The following is a 20,129-nucleotide window of genomic DNA, read 5'->3' as shown; positions in this document are numbered from 1 at the left end:
GCTAAGCCAATACGAACATGGTAGTGTCATTTGTGCACAGTTTCCAGCACATTAACGTGCATCGTGCTACTAGAATGTCAAAAACATAGCATGAACAGGCACGTTGAGCAGCTCTGCCTGCAGAATACCGCGGAATCTCACAGAGTTTTTAGGCCACTCTACAAAATTCCACATAGCAGAACTCCGCGAGCTCCACGCAGACCTAGCTAGCTATGAACAGGGGCCTATGCACTTCAAGGCCTGCTTTGAAGTATCTCCCACTTCAAAGGCACATTTGGTTATAACTACTGAGACTCTGACCCTAACAAGACAGTACACTACTGGACCTGTGAAGAACTCTACCAGGAGTACGGACTGCTGTGCTACAAGTATTGCCAGTCTGGTTAACTGACTGTTCTAAGGAACCGCTTCAATGCTCTCCTGAGCTGCCGCTGCTGCCTGATGATCTCTGCTCTGCTGTTAAGGACTGGACCCATTTCACTTGAACTCAGAGTGACCCCACGGACTTGCTGTCTTGTCTCCTGTTTTTTGAAATGTCAAGGTCATAAAGCACTTCTTGCACCTTTGCTGGTGCTGCTAAACTCTGCCATCTGTGAATCCTACCTTGGCCTGAGGTGCCCCCCTCCAGTACTGGGCCTCAGAGATGGGTTCTGCAGCTGTTTTGCTACAAATCTGATGCATCTTCACTACTGCATTGATCAGAACCGACGTAGTGCCCTTCTACTCCAATGTGGTGCCAATCCGAAGACATCGTTGCATGCCTTGACGATGATGCAGCACCGAATGGAAATAAATGAATAAGTAATTTAGAAACAGTAAATACATTTAAAAATATGTTGAATACAAAATAGAAATATATTTAATATTAAAAATGTAAAATTAATTTACTTCTCACCCCATGTCCCTACAAAAACCACAACCCCATCTAAATTTAAAAAATAAATACTTGCGCAATTAACATTATTGATCAATGAAACAAATATTATTTACGAAAATGTAAATCTAAATTCATTAAAATTAACTTCTTACCCTTTACCAATATAAATTCCACAACCCCAACCTAAAATTAAACCAAAAAACGATGAACTATTAGTCTTTCACAAGTAATAAACTAATAAAATAAAATAGTTTACTCCCCACGATTTACCCCTATATACCACACAACCCAAACCTAAAAACATTTAATTAAACAATTAGCAAAGTTGATTATCAAGTACTTAATTGATATTAATTAACAAATAATTATTAAACAATAAATTACTTCCCACCCTTTACCTCTATAAACCTTACATCCGCCCTAAAAAAATAATTACACAATCAACATGATTAATTATCAATGAATTAATTAATATTAATTAACAACTGGCTATTAATAAATTACAAATAAACTACTACCCATCCATTGCCCCATGAACCCACAACCCACACCTAAAAAAAAAAATTACACAATTAACATAATTATTTATCAATTCATTAATTAATTAATATTAATTAAAAATGATTTATTAATTAATTAAAAATAAATTACTTACCACCCTTTACCCCATAACCCCACAACCCACACCTAAAAAAATAATTACACAATTAACTTAATGAATTATCCATTAATTATTAACAACTGAATATTAATTAATTAAAAATAAATTACTTTCCACCCTTCCCCCATAAACGCCACAACCCGCAAAAAACATTTGCATAAACAAATTAATAACACACAATTAACAAAATTAAATATCAATTAAATACATGATTTTAATTAAAAAATAATCTTTAATTTGTTATAATTTAATTACTATACCCCTATAAACCCACAACCCGCTACAGAATTAAAAAACAACTTTTTTTTTACAGAACACTGCATAACTACTAAAAATGTAACCGAGTCGGTACACTGTCAGTATCGGTCATTGTACTTGCTCGTTCGGAAGACGTCCCCATTCAGCTGCACGATTTGGCTCTGAATGACTCGGATTGACTGATTCGGGTTCGGAACCGATTCGGTCAGCCTGGATGGCTTCCTCGTATCGTACTTAGCCGTTCAGAAAGGGGGACGATTCGCTCGGAAAAATAGGCTCCGAATCGGATTTGCTGTTTCTGAATCCCGTTTGTAGCCCTATCTAACGAGATCATAATCGGCTCCAAATCAGTCGGAAGGGCTCTAACACAGTCAAAGAGATTCCGACTGTCAGGAGAAGGCTTCCTGCCCAACATTGTAATGAGCCCCATAGTTAGTAAAACACAAATGTCAATAGCTGTAGTCTAATGACATTTTAGTTATTTCTATGTATGTATCTTTGTAAAAAAGTAATTTCAACGCATATATGCTGTTCACACTCCACAAAAAAAGATAGGATAGGCTTATCTTTTTATGTGAGGAGTTCTCCGCCCCGACTGCAGCGTCTTAGTGGTCAAATTTACTATTAAATTACAGTTTTGTGAATACCAAAAAAGAGTAAATTTAGACAAAGGTGAGGTTATCAGGGCCAATGATAAATGCTATATTTCCTTGGATTCAAGATCAAAGGGCCGATTACGATGGCGGGCGAACTTAAGCTGTCTGCCGCCCTATCGGGAATTGGTTCCACCCGACAGGATGTTGGTGGTCCCGACATAGGTATTTTGAGGCAACAGCCACCACAGTGGTCGCAATACCTATTTTTGGTATAGTTGTGGGTGCTGCTGGCTGCAGCACCACCCGCACCCACCGCAATGTAAAAAGAGACAATTTACATATCCCTGCACTATTTGGCAGGCACCATGCGGTGCTTGCCACATGATGCAGAAATCGGTAGGGGGGCACCCGAGGTGCCCCCCAGGTCCTATGTCTGGAGGCCGGAGGGCAAGGTGGGGCCACTACGTGCCCCCAAAGTTCTTTTCCGTCAGACTTTTCAAGGCAGGTTAACCGCCATGAAAAGGCCGGTGGAAAGGAACAATGTAAGCTCTATGGCGGTGCCTAGCAGGCACTGCCAACATGGTAGGGACTACAAGCCCCTCCACCGCATCGGCGGGCTCAAGGAGTCCGTTGGATGAGTGACAGTCGAACTTTCAAACCGCCCTCAATCTGCCCGCCATTGCAATATGGCGGGCGGGAAACATGTCTCAGATGGCGGGGAGACTGCCACAGACAGCTTGTCGGAGGCGGTTTCCCTGCCATCATAATTGGCCCCAAAGTTCCTTTTCATGTCTCTACCTGTGTCATTGAGTTTAAAGGGTGCATCTCATCACTTCTGCTACCCGTGACATCAGCCGCGGCCTGTGCAGGTAAGAGGGGTGGGGCCTGGTAAGGGGGATTTTAACAGAAAACAATGATTGCCCTGTCAACCCGGCCCCAATGCCCCATGGGCCGTGGCTGCCTGGCATTTTGGTGTGTTGATCCAGGAGAAGAAAGTCTAGATGGCAGGGGTGGGTGGGAGGAACTGGGTAGAGAAATGGGTGGTAGTGTAGTGGAAATGTACAGGACCTCTATTTTGGAATAGTTTAGCATATGAGGTTGAACAGCCATGAAATGGTGAATGACAGTAAGACTGTCGGCGAAATGTGATTGGAGGTGGGGAGAAAAGGTAAGAAAATAGAAGACGATTTGACAGTAAAGCCCCACAGGTGAATTAGATAGATAAAATAATATTTCCAAATTCCAGGAGTTTTGAACTTATAAGACATGCTGTATAAGTGCTTTTTGAAAGGTATGGAAGACTTCATGGATTTGAGTTTGCTACATGCAATGTTTGTTTCAATATGAGGGATTTTAACGCCTTCGCTGCTAGGCCTTTTCCCCCCTGTGCTAAGCCTTTTTTTTTTTTAGCTATTTGGGGTAGTGTGCGCTTAGGCTCCTGTAACATTTCGACCACATAAGGTATCCACGCCAAATCTGCTTCCTTTTCTTCCAACATCATAACATCATGGAGATTCTAAAGGTACCCAATGTTTTGTGAATTCCCCTGGAGGGGACCCAGAAATTAGCCAAACTACAGCAACATTTTGTTTTTTTGGGGAAAAACGGGAAAAAGTGCTGCAAATGAAAACGTCTGTTTTTTTCCCTGCAAACGGTATTAACAAAGGGTTTGTGGGGCTGTAATCACCATTTTCCCAGCTTCTAGGGACTGAGAGACTTTTGTCAGAAAACCAAAATTCTTAACAGTTTTGGCATTTTACTGAAATATAGCCTATTTTTGCTATTTGTGTATGCTTTCAATTATCTTCCAGTTAGTGGTAGAAATGGGTATGAAAACAATAATAGATCCTGGAAAGCTATACATTTTAGAAAATTCTTTATTCAGTAAGGGGTCATTTGTGTACATCCTTCAAGGTTTCTTTATAGAAAAATATAAAAGAAATTGAAAATATGTTCGAAAAAAACAGCAATTTGTGCCAACGTTTACACCTGTAACTTCTTCAAATTATTACAACTGTTTGACAGCAATATACCATTACATCCTCTGGACCTTTCTGGTTGTGGGGATATATAGGACTTGTAGGTTCATCAAGAACCCGACGAACCCAGAGCCAATAACTGAGCATCATCTTGCAATGGTTTTTATTATGTACCGGGTATATAGCAATTCATTTGGGAAAATATATACATGGAAAAATCGGTATGAAGACACCTATGTATTTCTGAAACTGGAACAAAATACAGAGTTTAGAAACAGTAGATATTTGCACATTTCTGAAATTGTGAGTACCCATATTAGCATGAGAATTATAGGACATTTTTCAAAGTGACTTCTTTTTTACACATTGTCTTTCATTTGGAAGGCAGAAATGCATTGAAAGTCAACAGGTAATAACAGTTGCTCTACAATTCTGTGTTACCTTAAGTCTACCAATAACAATGGTACCTCACTTGTGTGGGTAGACCTAGTTCCTGCGACAGGAAACGGCTCAAAACACAACATAGACACACTTTATTTTTACAGTGAAAACTGACCCTTTTTTTGCAAAGTGCTTAACTGTAGATTTTGAACCCTAGCTCTGCCGGCACCTAGAGAAACCTGGCAAACCTATACATTTTTGAAAACTAGACACACAGGGAAATCCAGGATGGGGTAAGTTGACTGGCTGTCACCAAGTTCTATTACCCAGAAACCCTTGCAAACATCAAAATTTGCCAAATAAACATGTTTTCCTCATATTTCTGCAGAAGAAAGTTGTGGAATCTGCGTGGATCCACAAAATTCTACCCACCCCGCAATCCCGAAAGTGTTCCAAGAAAAATGGTACCTCACTTGTGTGGGTAGACCTAGTGCCCACAACAGGAAAGGCCCAAAACACAAGGTGGGCACACCACATTTTCACAGTGAAAACAGACCCTTTTTTTGCAAAGTGCCTAGCTGTAGATTTTCAACCCTAGCTCTGCCGGCACCTAAGGAAAACCTATCAAACCTATACATTTTTTATAACTAAACACCCTGGGGAATCAGGAATAGGGTAACTTGTCTGGCTCCCACCAAGTTCTGTTACCCAGAATCCCTAGCAAACCTCAAAACTTGTTAAAAAAAAACACATTTTACTCACATTTCTGTGGTGGAAAGTTCTGGAACCTCACCCACCCGCATTCCCCAAAGTCTTTTGAGAAAAATGGTACCTCACTTGTGTGGGAAGGTCTAGTGCCTGCCACAGGAAACGGCCCGAAAAGCAACGTGGACACACCACATTTTCACAGTGAAAATGGACCCTTTTTCTGCAAAGTGCCTAGCTGTAGATTTTGAACCCTAGCAAAGCCGGCATCTAGGGAAACCTAGCATACCTATACATTTTCGAGAGCTTGACACTCAAGGGAATCCAGGATGGGGTGACTTGTCTGGCTCTAACCAGGTTCTGTTACCCAGAATACCTCGCAAACCTCACAATTTGTCAAAAAACACATTTACCTCACATTTCTGTGGTGGAAAGTTCTAGAATCTGCGTGGATCCACAAAAATCCACCCACCCCACATGCCTCAAAGTCTTCCGTGAAAAATGGTACCTCACTTGTGTGGGTAGGTCTAGTGCCCACAACAGGAAATGGCCCAAAATGCAACGTGGACACACCACCTTTTCACATTGAAAACTGACCCTTTTTTTGCACAGTGCCTAGCAGTATATTTTGAACCCTAGCTCTGTCGGCACATAGGAAAACCTAGCAAACCCATACATTTTTTTAAACTAGGCACCCAGGGAAATCCAGTATAGGGTGACTTGTCTGGCTCTCACCAGGTTCTGTTACGCAGAATCCCTTGTAAACCTCAAAATGTGTCAAAAAACTAATTTTCCTCACATTTCTGTGTTGGAAAGTTCTGGAATCTGTGTGGATCCACAAAATTCCACCCAGTCGCATTCCTCAAAGTCTTCCAAGAAAAATGGTACCTCACTTGTGTGGGTGGGTCAAGTACCCGCAACAGGCAAGAGCCCAAAACCTATCGAGGCAACATCAAAATTACCTATAACAAAACAATCTGGTTTTGTAAGAGGGGTCCCATGAGTTTTTGGTCCCGGGCTTGGCAGCCATCTAGGGATACGTATAAAACCCACACATTTCGAAAACTGGACACCCAGGGGAGTCCAGCAAGGTATGACTTGCGTGGGTCCCCCATCATTTTCCTATCCAGAATCCCCTGCAAACCTCAAATTATGTTGAAACAAATCTAATTATTCACACATTTCTATGTGGGAAAGTTGTAGCATCACCGGGCAGACAAAACTTTCCTACTACCCAGCATTTCCCCATGTTTCCTGATAAAAATGGTACCTCGCTTGTGGGGTTAGGCATAGTGGCCACAACAGGAAATGGCCCAAATCATACTGTCGAGATTTCAAAATTACCTAAAACAAGTACTACCTGGTTTTGGGGAGGCAATTGTTTTTTTGGCCCTGGGCTCACCGCCAGGTAGGGAAATCTACCAAACTCACACATTTCTAGATACCCTAGGGAGTCTAATGAGGAATAGCTTGTGTGGATCCCCCAACGGTTTCCTACCCAGAAAAACTTAGCAAAAGTCATATTTGACTCTGAACAATAATCCTTAAATACAACAAAAGCATTAAAGGTTGCCAAGTGGAAAAGATGGATAGTCAACTTCTTACACCAAATGTAAGACTTACGAAGATCGGTGTAAGGTTCCAACCTCTGATCTACTCTAGCAACACCGCCCTTGTGTCTATTAATAGTCTAAAATGCACACAGGTTTGCACACTTCAGCAACCTGACCCCAAACAGTCACAGGTCAAGTGCTTTCATCATGGATGGTAGTCATCATGTAGAAATCTCTCCAGTCTCAAAGCTTTACAGGTAGAAGTTCCTCGCTAGGCAACACACTTCACAGTCCCAGCATAAGCTTTTGACAAACAAGTTCTTTTGGGAAACCTTTGTGGTTAGAGCACCAGTGTGGAAGTTACCTACATATAAATGGTGACCTTTGTTAAACAGTCCTTTACTAAGTTCCCACACAATTTTCTCAGTCACTCCAAAAGTGGACGGACAACCAGGGGGTTAAATCCTGGAATCCTTACCAGTGTACACCCTGAAATTAGAGACATATCCAGTCCTACTGTCACACAGCATATACATCTTAATTTAATAGCATGCCCTGGAATGTATTACCTAAAAACCAAGCGGCCCTTGAACAAGACCAAAGACTCATCCACTGCTAGTTCTTTCCCTGTAGCATAGATATCAGAAAATTGATCTACAAAATGATCAACGACTGGCTGAATCCTAAAAAGACGGTCATGATTAGGGTGATCTCATGGCAACTATAAACCATTATCGACAATATGCAGCATGTGAAGCAGAAGCAAATACCTATCACGACTCACGACTGCCGGAAATATAGCTGTTGCCATCAAGGGACTAGTAGACCAATATGAAGACATTGATAAATTCCTTAGCAAGCCCATCAAAAAAAACACTAACTTTACGACTCCTAAAGGCCTTCTGTGAATACCAAAAGTCTTAAAGTTAGGATTTTTCTCAGTTTAGGAGTAGTAAAGTTAGAAGTCCTAACTTTACTACTCCTAAACTGAGAAAAATCCTAACTTTAAGACTTTCGGTATTCACAAAAGGCATTTAGGAGTCCTAAAGTTAGGACTCCTAACTTTAGGACTCCTAAATGACTTCTGTGAATACCGAAATGAGTAAGTGCCTTCTGTGAATACCAAAATGAGTAAGTGCCTTCTGTGAATACCAAAATGGTAGTAAGTTTAGGATTTTGTCTTAAGTTAGTTCTGCTACAGCTAGTTAGCTACAAGCTGCAGGGTACTGCAGCAAATCACCAGTAAGACTCTGCAGAATATCATGTAAGCCAGTACAACAAAGGGCAAAGCAAAATAGGAGAAAACAGGGAAAGCAGGGAACCCACAGAATTGAGGAAAATAACACGCGTGGGGGTACTCAATAGCAAGTGTGAACTAGTACTTGAGCAAAAAGCCCATGCAAGTATGTGACATGTTAAAGCCTGGTGAACTCTAACCATCTACGTGTGCCTAAATTCTGTCTATTTTGGGCGTAGTAATGCTGAAGAAGGGTGGGTGAGGGAGACAAAACCCAACAAATTTCAGTTTACTTACTATCCAATCAACTAATCAGGACAGTTGAAATTAAATAAATACAGTGAGTAAAGAATAATGCGGTTTGTTCCAAAACTTTTTAAATCAAATTGTGCCACCTTAATGTAAGGTTTACACCCCCGGTTTCAGAAGCGTCCTATATTTTCCTTGCAGTTTGGTTATGCAGAAATGTATATTATTTCACACATTTTCACAAAGATGTGAATGTCCTACCAACTTTACATGGAATTTCAAATTAGCCTCTTTAATGCACTTCAAAGGGAATTTCGGCTTTTGAGCTACTGTATGGTCTGAGCATCAGGAGAAGGATTTTTGTCAGATATGCACCATAAACATCCAGATTGTTGTACTTAGTTGTTGATATAAGGACTCATTATGAGTGAAGTGGAGCACTTTCTCCATGAGTGATACCACTCCACCCAACTCCAACTGAATTTAGCCTCGGGCTGAGTAACTCCACTACTGTTTCTGCACAGAAATACAACCTGATGGAATTCTGCGTGGAAACTAGCCAAGAATCAGGACATAACATGCAGGAACAGACCTGATAATTTTGGGACATGCATGGTACTCCCTCACTGCTGACCCCAAGACTGTACGTGAACAGTGTGGGTTTGGGAAAACAATTCAGAGGCTGTCATTTTGGCGTCTGTATTACAATGCCCCTTGCAATAGACAACTTGTTATCAACCCTTTTTCATTCAGAGATTGTGAGTGTATGTGTCTGCATATGCCATTCCTGATTCCCGCTGTGTGCCTGTGCATGCATGTTTTCTGCAAGACTGCTTGCATCTATGCATGTGCATATGTGTGTTTGAGTATTAAGTCAGGAGAAATGGATTCGTGTGACTCTATGGGCTACCCTTGGGTATTTACAATTTTTTTTCTATTTTTCCAGACCATTTCCTAGTAAGTTTCGATGTGTGAATAGAAATGGATTAACATTTTTCAGAGGATCAAAAGAAAAGGCAGTGACTTCCATGTTTGTAGACTGTCAGCCCAGCAGATCAAACTCTACCCCTTGGAGCGGAGAGAATCCAAAATCCCAAGGAACTGGTCATTACTGGCAGCCAAGCTCCTATGATCCTTTGAAGCCAGGGCTAGAGCAGGCCTGTTCCTTTAATCCCCCTCACATCCCAGTGGATGAATCAAGACTTGATCTGACCAGTTTGACGGTGAGGGTAGTGAATTAACAACTTGCATCTTTACTCCTTGCCCTGTTACGAGGTACGTGAAGTCATTGTGTTATATACTAATATAGTTCGACTGAAGGAAAGCTAACAAAGATGTGAGCCATCATTTATCGGTAAACGTTTACTACTGGCCGATGTTTCTAAGATCTCATCCAACGTCGGGGCTTACGCCACCAGAATGTCACTTTTTCCCATGTTAAAAGTGACCACTGGTGTTGCAAGGGGCTTACAAATAAGCCCTTTAGAGCTAAAGGCCTTAATGCAGGTTGCAAAGTCAACCTGTTAAGGCAGACTGCTGCATAGGGTAAAAAGTCAGTGTATTAAAAAAATCATTTACAAGCCAAGACTAAACAGCGCACGGTTTGAATGAAATTTATGAGAAACACATTGTAGTGGGTGACTTGAATGGAGCATGTCTTCCTATTGGAGAAGAGAAGAATGAAACAGAAGTAAAGGTGTTTATTAGATTTTCTAACGTTACGCATAAACAATTTACACATTAGTAGGGTTACAGTAAAAGAAGTGTAAGTCAGTGATCTTTGCAAAGGCAGACATCTGTAGGTTTTTGCGTAATGGGTATATTACACTTACTTTTATCAGTGGCTAATGTAATTTTTTTGTGAATTAGCAAACCAGTGTATCTTACTAAGATGAATTAGTAAATATAAACTGAACATTTTTGGAAATATTTTTGGAATAAACTTCAAACGGGCCCTCAAATCTACCTATCTAAGGGCTAACCTACATTGCTCCAGTTTATACTGGATATGCATGCTTTTATAGTACATCTTAGTATTTTCAAGTGGTTTGGCAGAGATAACATACACCTAATGCGGTAATATTCTGGTGCCTCGCACAGTACTCATTGACTTTCAAATAATGACCCTCTTGTCGGCAGCATGAACTGCCCCTAAGGCTGCTACAGCGAGGAGCATTAGGTGTATGAGAGAATAGTAAGAGGCCTCTTTTGCACTTCATTGCTTTCGGTCCCCTTGTCCATTGAGATTGTCTCCACGTGTCATACACTGAACAGATCAAAACACAAAGATTGGCATGACACCCCAGTATTTAAATCAATCACTCCATTAGCAGGAGCTGAGGAAGTGGTGTGTTGACCTCCTCCTCAGGTCCTGCTAACGGAGCGCACTGAGTTAAATCCCGGAGTGTCACGCCAATCTTTGTGTTTTGATTAGTGACTTAGGGCGGATGTACGACGTTACAACGCATACTATTACAACGCATGCTTTTACAACGCATTTTTTACAACGCGTTGTATACTACAACGCAATATTTTACAACGACTACTATTACAACGCAATATATATAAAGTAATAGAAAAGTACTATTACAACGAATACTGTTACAATGCATACTTTTACAACGCATACATTTTTTTTTTTTATATATAAAATCTGTCACGGGATGCAGGGAAATTAGGGGTTTTGGGTGGGGAAGTGTTTTAAAATGTGGAGATAAACTGCACGGAAATAATCAGAAATTACCGATTATTTAAAAATTAATACTCGAGTAACATATTTAATACTCAAGTAACAACGCATTAAATCTGTCACGGGATGCAGGGAAATTAGGGGTTTTGGGTGGGGGAGTGTTTTAAAATGTAGAGATAAACTGCACGGAAATAGTCAGGAAATAGCGGGTTTTTAACAAATTAATACTCGAGTAACAAAATTAATACTCAAGTAACAAAATTAGTCCTCGCATTGATAAATATTCGCCAATTTTACTGAACAAAATACTACCTTTGTTTTAAAACGGTCCTTAAAACATAGAAAGTTAATTATGAAAATGAAAAATAAAGATTACATTTCAACGAAAATATATTACTTGTATAAATCCGCCATTTTAATGAGTTATTTTAACAAAGAAGTCCATCATCTATTTCCATAACCTTAAAGATAAACACAACTCTCAAAATGGATGCCAAGAACGGAACGAAATTCTGAAAAGAACACTTAATAAACAAACATTTTAAATTAAACGTTTCCACATTATAAGTCTTACTATAAAATTAGAAGTGTAACGGTGTTAATTAAAAAATTAATGATGCTATTGAGTAAAACATATAAATAGAAGCAAGACACCATTTTACATTCAGTTGATTATCAACTCCCAGAGTAAGCAGACGTGAACTGGTGACTCTCTGACCTCTTGAACTACATAGCAGCAGTAGCAAAATTTATAGCGTTTATTCACGAATATTCATGTAAGTACTTATTATAAAGTAAATGAATGTTTATATAGAACATTTAATCAACTTAATTTAAACATTTTAATTTTAAGAACACGATTAATATTACCATATTAGCTATTATTTTAACAAATACCAGATTTTATTAACAAAAATCTCTCAATATACCAATGTAAATATAAATGTAATTTTTATACAAACGATAATAGAATCTCATGTGGCAGTAATTATTTCCAAAAATTCAGATAACGTGTTTTTAAGCAAAGATAATTATTATTTTTTAAACAGTTCTCCAAAGAAGTGACACTCATACATAAGCTTCTTCTCATTAAAAGCTTGTTCTCAAGTAATGATCATATGTGAAAGCGACTGATATTAAGGTATTTATTTCAACCATTTAACTAAAAACGAGAGTAAATATTTCACAAACCTTACTAAAAAATAATTCTTTACTATAATTGTATTTTCTTCACATAGATAAACCAACTAGGTTTACGAAAAACAACGTTTCCAGTTTCTACAAAAAATCAAATATTTTTGAAAAGGTAAATTATTAAATATTATTAGATATACGAATTTATTTCAGGAAGCAAAAACCGATTATGAACTTCTCAGTTACTTTGAAATAGTTCTGATTTATAACTAAACAAATTTAACATTCATTTTAGAAACTGAAAATTATCTTTTGAGACCCTCCAAAAAAGAGTCAAACTGAGAATATACCTCAACATACAATACCAACAAAGAAACATCCAAATTATTTCAATTATTACTAAGGTAAGGCCATGATAGAGTAAATACTCTATTGTAACTCTATAAAAGTGCATTACAAGGCTAAGTATTAGATAGTGTAGGTGGGTCACTTACTATACTAACTCCAGTTAAATATATGTATTTAATAAATGATGAATAGTGTAGCAGTACCACTTACTATTCTAACTCCAGGAAAGTGCATATGTGGGATAAGTGCTTGATAGTGTAGGAGTGCCAATTAATATGACAACTTCAAGAAAGTGCATCAGTAGTGTAAGTGCTGGATAGTGTAGAGGTGCCACTTACTATTGTAACTCCAGGAAAGTGCATCAGTATGGTAAGTGCTGGATAGTGTATGGGTTCCACTTACTATTCCAACTCCAGGAAAGTGCATCAGTAGAGTAAGTGCTGGATAGTGTAGGGATGTCAGTTACTATTCCAACTCCAGGAAGGTGCATCAGTAGGGTAAGTGCTGGATAGTGTAGGGGTGCCAGTTACTATTCCAACTCCAGGAAAGTGCATCAGTAGGGTAAGTGCTGAATAGTGTATAGGTGCCAGTTATTATTCTAACTCCCGTAAAGTGCATCAGTAGGGCAAGTGCTGGATAGTGTAGGAATGCCACTTACTATTCTAACTCCAAGAAAGTGCATTACATTTAAAAAGTAATCAAATTACATGAAACATGTTTAAAACATGTGATACAATCTCCAATTTGTATTTTAGAATTCACCTAGAACATCCAAACCACACAAACCAATCAACCAAGAAGTAAAAGGAACAAAAAGTAGAAGACCAGGAAGAGCAGCAAGAAGCAAACAGCAAAAACCCAAGGTAATTTATCATAAAACTCACCTGTAAATCACATAATTATAACCAAAAAATAGATATATCCATTTTTAATTAAACAGAGAAAAAGTGCTACATTCTGGTAAGTGCTGAATAGTGTAGAAGTGCCACTTACTATTCTAACTCCATAAAAGTGCATCAGGAGGGTAAGTGCTGGATAGTGTAGGGGTTCCAATTACTATTCCAACTCCAGGAAAGTGCATCAGTATGGTAAGTGCTGGATAGTGTAGGGGTTCCACTTACTATTCCAACTCCAGGAAAGTGCATCAGTAGAGTAAGTGCTGGATACTGTAGAGGTGCCACTTATTAATCTAACTACAGGAAAGTGCATCAGTAGATTAAGTGCTGGATAGTATAGGGGTGTCAGTTACTATTCCAACTCCAGGAAAGTGCATCAGTAGGGTAAGTGCTGGATAGTGTAGGGGTGCCAGTTACTATTCCAACTCCAGAAAAGTTCATCAGTAAGGTAAGTGTTTGATAGTGTAGGGGTGCCACTTAATAATCTAACTCCAGTAAAGTGCATCAGTAAGGTAAGTGCTGGATAGTGTAGGGGTGCCAGTTACTATTCCAACTCCAGGAAAGTGCATCAGTAGGGTAAGTGCTGAATAATGTATAGGTGCCAGTTACTATTCTAACTCCAGTAAAGTGCATCAGTAGGGCAAGTGCTGGATAGTGTAGGAATGCCACTTACTATTCTAACTCCAAGAAAGTGCATTAAATTTAAAAAGTAATCAAACTACATGAAACATGTTTAAAACATTTTATACAATCTCCAATTTGTATTTTAGAATTCACCTAGAACATCCAAACCACACAAACCAATCAACCAAGAAGTAAAAGGAACAAAAAGTAGAAGACCAGGAAGAGCAGCAAGAAGCAAACAGCAAAAACCCAAGGTAATTTATCATAAAAGTCACCTGTAAATCACATATTTATGACCAAAAATTAGATATATCCATTTTTAATTAAACAGAGAAATATCATCAGAATAGTAATTAATGTTTAATGTAAAAAAGTCACTTTCAAATCGAACACCGTCAAATTGAAACAATAAAATAATGTTAAATATTTTCTATTTTACATTTTTTATCAAAAACCAGTGAAAAGTGCTATATTCTGGTAAGTGCTGAATAGTGTAGAAGTGCCACTTACTATTCAAATTCAAACAAAGTGCATCAATAGGGTAAGTGCTGGATAGTGTATAGGTTCCAATTACTATTCCAACTCGAAAAAAAGTGCATCAGTAGGGTGAGTGCTGGATAGTGTATAGGTTCCAATTACTATTCCAATTCCAAGAAAGTGCATCAGTAGGTTAAGTGCTGGATAGTGTAGGGGTGCCACTTAATAATCTAACTCCAGGAAAGCGCATGAGTAGGGTAAGTGCTGGATAGTGTAGGGGTGCCAATTACTATACCTACTCCGGGAAAGTGCATCAGTAGGATAAGTGCTGGATAGTGTAGGGGTTCCATTTAATAATCTAACTCCAAGAAAGTGCATCAGTAGGGTAAGTGCTGGATAGTGTAGGGGTGCCACTTAATAATCTAACTCCAGTAAAGTGCATGAGTAGGATAAGTGCTGGATAGTGTAGGGGTTCCAATTAATATTCCAACTCCAAGAAAGTGCATCAGTAGGGTAAGTGCTGGATAGTGTAGGGGTGCCACTTAATAATATAACTCCAGTAAAATGCATGAGTAGGATAAGTGCTGGATAGTGTAGGGGTTCCAATTACTATTCCAACTCCAAGAAAGTGCATCAGTATGGTAAGTGCTGGATAGTGTAGGGGTTCCAATTACTATTCCAACTCCAATAAAGTGCATCAGTAGGGTAAGTGCTGGATAGTGTAGGGTTGCCACTTAATAATCTAACTCCAGGAAAGTGCATCAGTAGGGTAAGTGCTGGATAGTGTAGGGGTGCCACTTAATAATCTAACTCCAGGAAAGTGCATCAGTAGGGTAAGTGCTGGATAGTGTAGGGGTGCCACTTAATAATCTAACTCCAGGAAAGTGCATCAGTAGGGTAACTGCTGGATAGTGTAGGGGTTCCAATTACTATTCCAACTCCAGAAAAGTGCATCAGTATGGTAAGTGCTGGATAGTGTAGGGGTTCCAATTACTATTCCTACTCCAAGAAAGTGCATCAGTAGGGTAAGTGCTGGATAGTGTAGGGGTGCCACTTAATAATCTAACTCCAGTAAAGTGCATGAGTAGGATAAGTGCTGGATAGTGTAGGGGTTCCAATTACTATTCCAACTACAAGTAAGTGCATCAGTAGGGTAAGTGCTGGATAGTGTAGGGGTGCCACTTAATAATCTAACTCCAGGAAAGTGCATGAGTAGGATAAGTGCTGGATAGTGTAGGTGTTCCAATTACTATTCCAACTCCAGGAAAGTGCATCAGTATGGTAAGTGCTGGATAGTGTAGGGGTTCCAATTACTATTCCAACTCCAAGAAAGTGCATGAGTAGGGTAAGTGCTGGATAGTGTAGGGGTTCCAATTACTATTCCAACTCCAAGAAAGTGCATCAGTAGGGTAAGTGCTGGATAGTGTAGGGGTGCCACTTAATAATATAACTCCAGTAAAATGCATGAGTAGGATAAGTGCTGGATAGTGTAGGGGTTCCAATTACTAATCCAACTCCAAGAAAGTGCATCAGTATGGTAAGAGCTGGATAGTGTAGGGGTTCCAATTACTATTCCAACTCCAATAAAGTGCATCAGTAGGGTAAGTGCTGGATAGTGTAGGGTTGCCACTTAATAATCTAACTCCAGGAAAGTGCATCAGTAGGGTAAGTGCTGGATAGTGTAGGGGTGCAACTTAATAATCTAACTCCAGGAAAGTGCATCAGTAGGGTAAGTGCTGGATAGTGTAGGGGTGCCACTTAATAATCTAACTCCAGGAAAGTGCATCAGTAGGGTAAGTGCTGGATAGTGTAGGGGTTCCAATTACTATTCCAACTCCAGAAAAGTGCATCACTATGGTAAGTGCTGGATAGTGTAGGGGTTCCAATTACTATTCCTACTCCAAGAAAGTGCATCAGTAGGGTAAGTGCTGGATAGTGTAGGGGTGCCACTTAATAATCTAACTCCAGTAAAGTGCATGAGTAGGATAAGTGCTGGATAGTGTAGGGGTTCCAATTACTATTCCAACTCCAGGAAAGTGCATCAGTATGGTAAGTGCTGGATAGTGTAGGGGTTCCAATTACTATTCCAACTCCAAGAAAGTGCATCAGTAGGGTAAGTGCTGGATAGTGTAGGGGTGCCACTTAATAATCTAACTCCAGGAAAGTGCATCAGTAGGGTAAGTGCTGGATAGTGTAGGGGTGCCACTTAATAATCTAACTCCAAGAAAGTGCATCAGTAGGGTAAGTGCTGGATAGTGTAGGGGTGCCACTTAATAATCTAACTCCAGGAAAGTGCATGAGTAGGATAAGTGCTGGATAGTGTAGGGGTTCCAATTACTATTCCAGCTCTGAAATTTCATTTAAACATAACAAATGTATCCTTTTCTATGAAATAAAACATATATATATATATAAAACTTAATAATTTTCTTTTTTTTTTTTTTTCAACAGATAATGTCAAGCCAGGCCACAGCATCCTATATTAAATCAAGGAAAGGGAACAGACTTCTGCAGCATTGTGGATATATATATTGTAATGAAAGATTAAGTGAACCAAGGAAACATTGGAGGTGTGTGAAATATTATTCTTCCCGTTGCAGCGGCAGAGCGGTTACTATTGGTGACATCGTAGTAAATACCACTGACCATAACCACTCTGCCTCTGCAATGGAGATTGAAGTACGTCAAACAATTAACGAGATGAAAGATATTGCATCCACCTCCAATGAAACTCCTGGTTCAATATTAAGAGAGGTTGCACAGCATGTCCCTGGTCATATTGCTTGTAATATGCCTATGATACCCAATTTGCGTAGAATTATTCAACGTAAAAAGCAGGCAAGTAACACACACACAGTTACCCCTCAAACTTTTGCTGACATAACTATTCCTCATGACCTTACTCTGTCTTTCTCTAATGAACCTTTCTTACTCTATGACAATGAAAACCCTCTTAAACGTATTTTAATTTTGAGTACTCCCCGCAACCTTTTTAAGTTAGAGAATTCTGAAATTTGGATGATGGATGGAACGTTTAAATGTACACCCCATCCATTCACTCAAATTTACAGCATTCATGCTCAAATTAACTCAAATGTAGTTCCCTTAGTATACAGTTTACTACCAGATAAGCAATCTGCAACCTACACTGAATTTTTAACAGTGATTAAAGACAAAACTTCTGGCAAAAGTCCTCAGAAAATCATTATTGATTTCGAATTGACTATGATCAATGTGATCAACAAATTGTACGTGGATACCCAAATTCAGGGGTGTTTTTTTCATTTTTCCCAGGCATATTGGCGTAAGTTACAAAAAACATCCCTGGTTACAGATTACTGCTCAGATAGTAAACTGCAATTTGAATAAAAAAAATTAACAGCACTTTGTTTTGTACCTCCTGAAAGTGTAGACGAGTACTACACTGCAATTTCTGAATCAGAATATTATGTCGAAAATGAAGAAAAATTGGCTCCCTTGTTAAATTACTTTGAGGACACATGGATTGGGCATCTAAGCCGATCGGGTCGCAGGAGGAAGCCACGTTTCCATGTGGCGTGGTGGAACTGCTACTCAACCTGCTTAGAAGGAGGTGCTAAAACAAACAATGCCATAGAGGGATGGCATAACTCCTTCAGTCATACAATTGGTAAACATCATCCAAATTTCTACTCTTTTTTGAAAACTTTGAAGAAGGAGCAAAGTTTTCAAGAAATGAGACTTGCTCAAGCATTAACAGGTAGCCTAAATCCACGACCTTCTAAGCAAGCTAAGGAAATGTCTGAGAGACTATTGGGAGTACTTCAACAATTTTCGTTGACTGTGGCATTAGACTACCTGGAAAATGTAGCTAACATATTACATTTCTAATTATTTTCCACAATTTTACTTTCCTGCTTTGACCTAAATTATTTTTACAAATGTAATTTAATTGGCATTTTTGTTAAAAAAAAATTTTTAATTTTTTCTCGGGTTCCAAGATAATTTCACTGGAATATGTCTCATATTCTAAAGACCTTTTAATTTCCTTTAAAATTATTTATCTCCTTATTTTCCCCAACCTATGATAATATCCATTGCAATCTAACTCGTAAAAATATGTTGTGAAAACATTTTGAACGTGAATATTTGAATATTCTATCCTTTCTCACCACTTATTTTTTTCCAAAGTGATTGTTTAATATTCAAATGTTTGATATCCTACAAACTGTGATCAACAAAATAGTAATATGACAGTGTTTGTCATAATTTTGAATATCTCATAATTATCTAAATATTCGAATGCCATAAAATTCCATTCTGTTTGCTAACGTATTACATATATATTATAATTATTTTTTTAATTTTAACCCAAAAATTACGTCTTTCTAAAGAATTACGTCTTTGTTACACCTATCCTTAAACCTTAAACATTTTTCGATAAAATATATTTGTCAAATGTTTCACAATCAGAAACCAGATATTTTCTTGTAATCATATATCACATCCTAACTATTATTCTTCTCACTATCTAAATTAATAGTATCACATTTCAAAAGTTATATTTTCCAAATAAAATCCAAAATAATGTCTTTAAACCAATACAGCAAATCACCGCCTCGAAACGAAAAATGCAATCTACAAAAATGTAAAGCGTTGAAAGGTAAAAAAACCACAAATCCCAAAAACATGACTCTATTTTTTTTTCGTACAATTCGAAATAAACAGTTTTATTTCTCAAACACCTTGCGTTGAAAGGAAAAAAACGACAAATCCAAAAAAATGACGCTTTTTTTTTCGTACAATTCGAAATAAACAGTTTTTTTTCTTAAACACCTTGCGTTGAAAGGAAAAAAATCACAAATCCAAAAAAAAGACTCTTTTTTTTCGTACAATTCGAAATAAACAGTTTCATTTCTCAAACACCTTGTACAAAGCAATCATTTTGGAAAAAACAAACAAACAATCCTATTTCTCCGCTTTAAAATCTCAATCGATAAAGATTTCTAACTTTATTCAAACTATGAAACGTTCAAAATGTTTTCAATACATTACACAAATATATACTTTTTTTCACTCTGTATCCATAACATTTTTTGTAACATAACCCGACGTAGACATATGCAATTAATATATTCGTCGACATGCTGAAAACAAACTTTAAACATCATTTAACAACTATCGCAACCTCTCCTTAATCTTTCATTACAATATATATGTTCATTTAATGTTTTTCATTTAGAAAATAACTTTATAAAGTTTTCTACCTGAGCGCAGATCAGCTTCCAGCTGCTTCCAGCAATTGATGCTATCCAAAATGGCCGCTAACGTCGACGTCAACGTCAAAACGTCATCAAAATGTAACAAGATAAACAAAGGACTACTTAATAATACATTATTAAATAAAATATATTTTTATTTTTCACATATTATTTGATGTTGTAAAAATATGAAAAAATATGAAATAAATTAATAAAAAATGAAAT

General features: G+C 38.2%; 1 protein-coding gene across 1 annotated transcript; it reads left to right on the top strand.

The window, feature by feature from the left end:
* Nucleotides 1-2,907: 2,907 nt before the first annotated feature.
* On the top strand, nucleotides 2,908-20,015 carry LOC144828142 (uncharacterized). The gene is made up of 4 exons (XM_078686256.1): nucleotides 2,908-2,934; nucleotides 13,423-13,530; nucleotides 14,334-14,441; nucleotides 17,116-20,015. The coding sequence occupies exons 1-4, from the start codon at nucleotides 2,908-2,910 to the stop codon at nucleotides 18,031-18,033; spliced, it is 1,161 nt and encodes a 386-aa protein (XP_078542382.1). The 3' UTR covers nucleotides 18,034-20,015.
* Nucleotides 20,016-20,129: the final 114 nt, after the last annotated feature.

This window comes from Lissotriton helveticus, chromosome 4_1 (assembly GCF_964261635.1).
Source record: "Lissotriton helveticus chromosome 4_1, aLisHel1.1, whole genome shotgun sequence".
NCBI lineage: Eukaryota > Metazoa > Chordata > Amphibia > Caudata > Salamandridae > Lissotriton > Lissotriton helveticus.
This window is presented reverse-complemented; position numbering and strand designations above follow the sequence as displayed.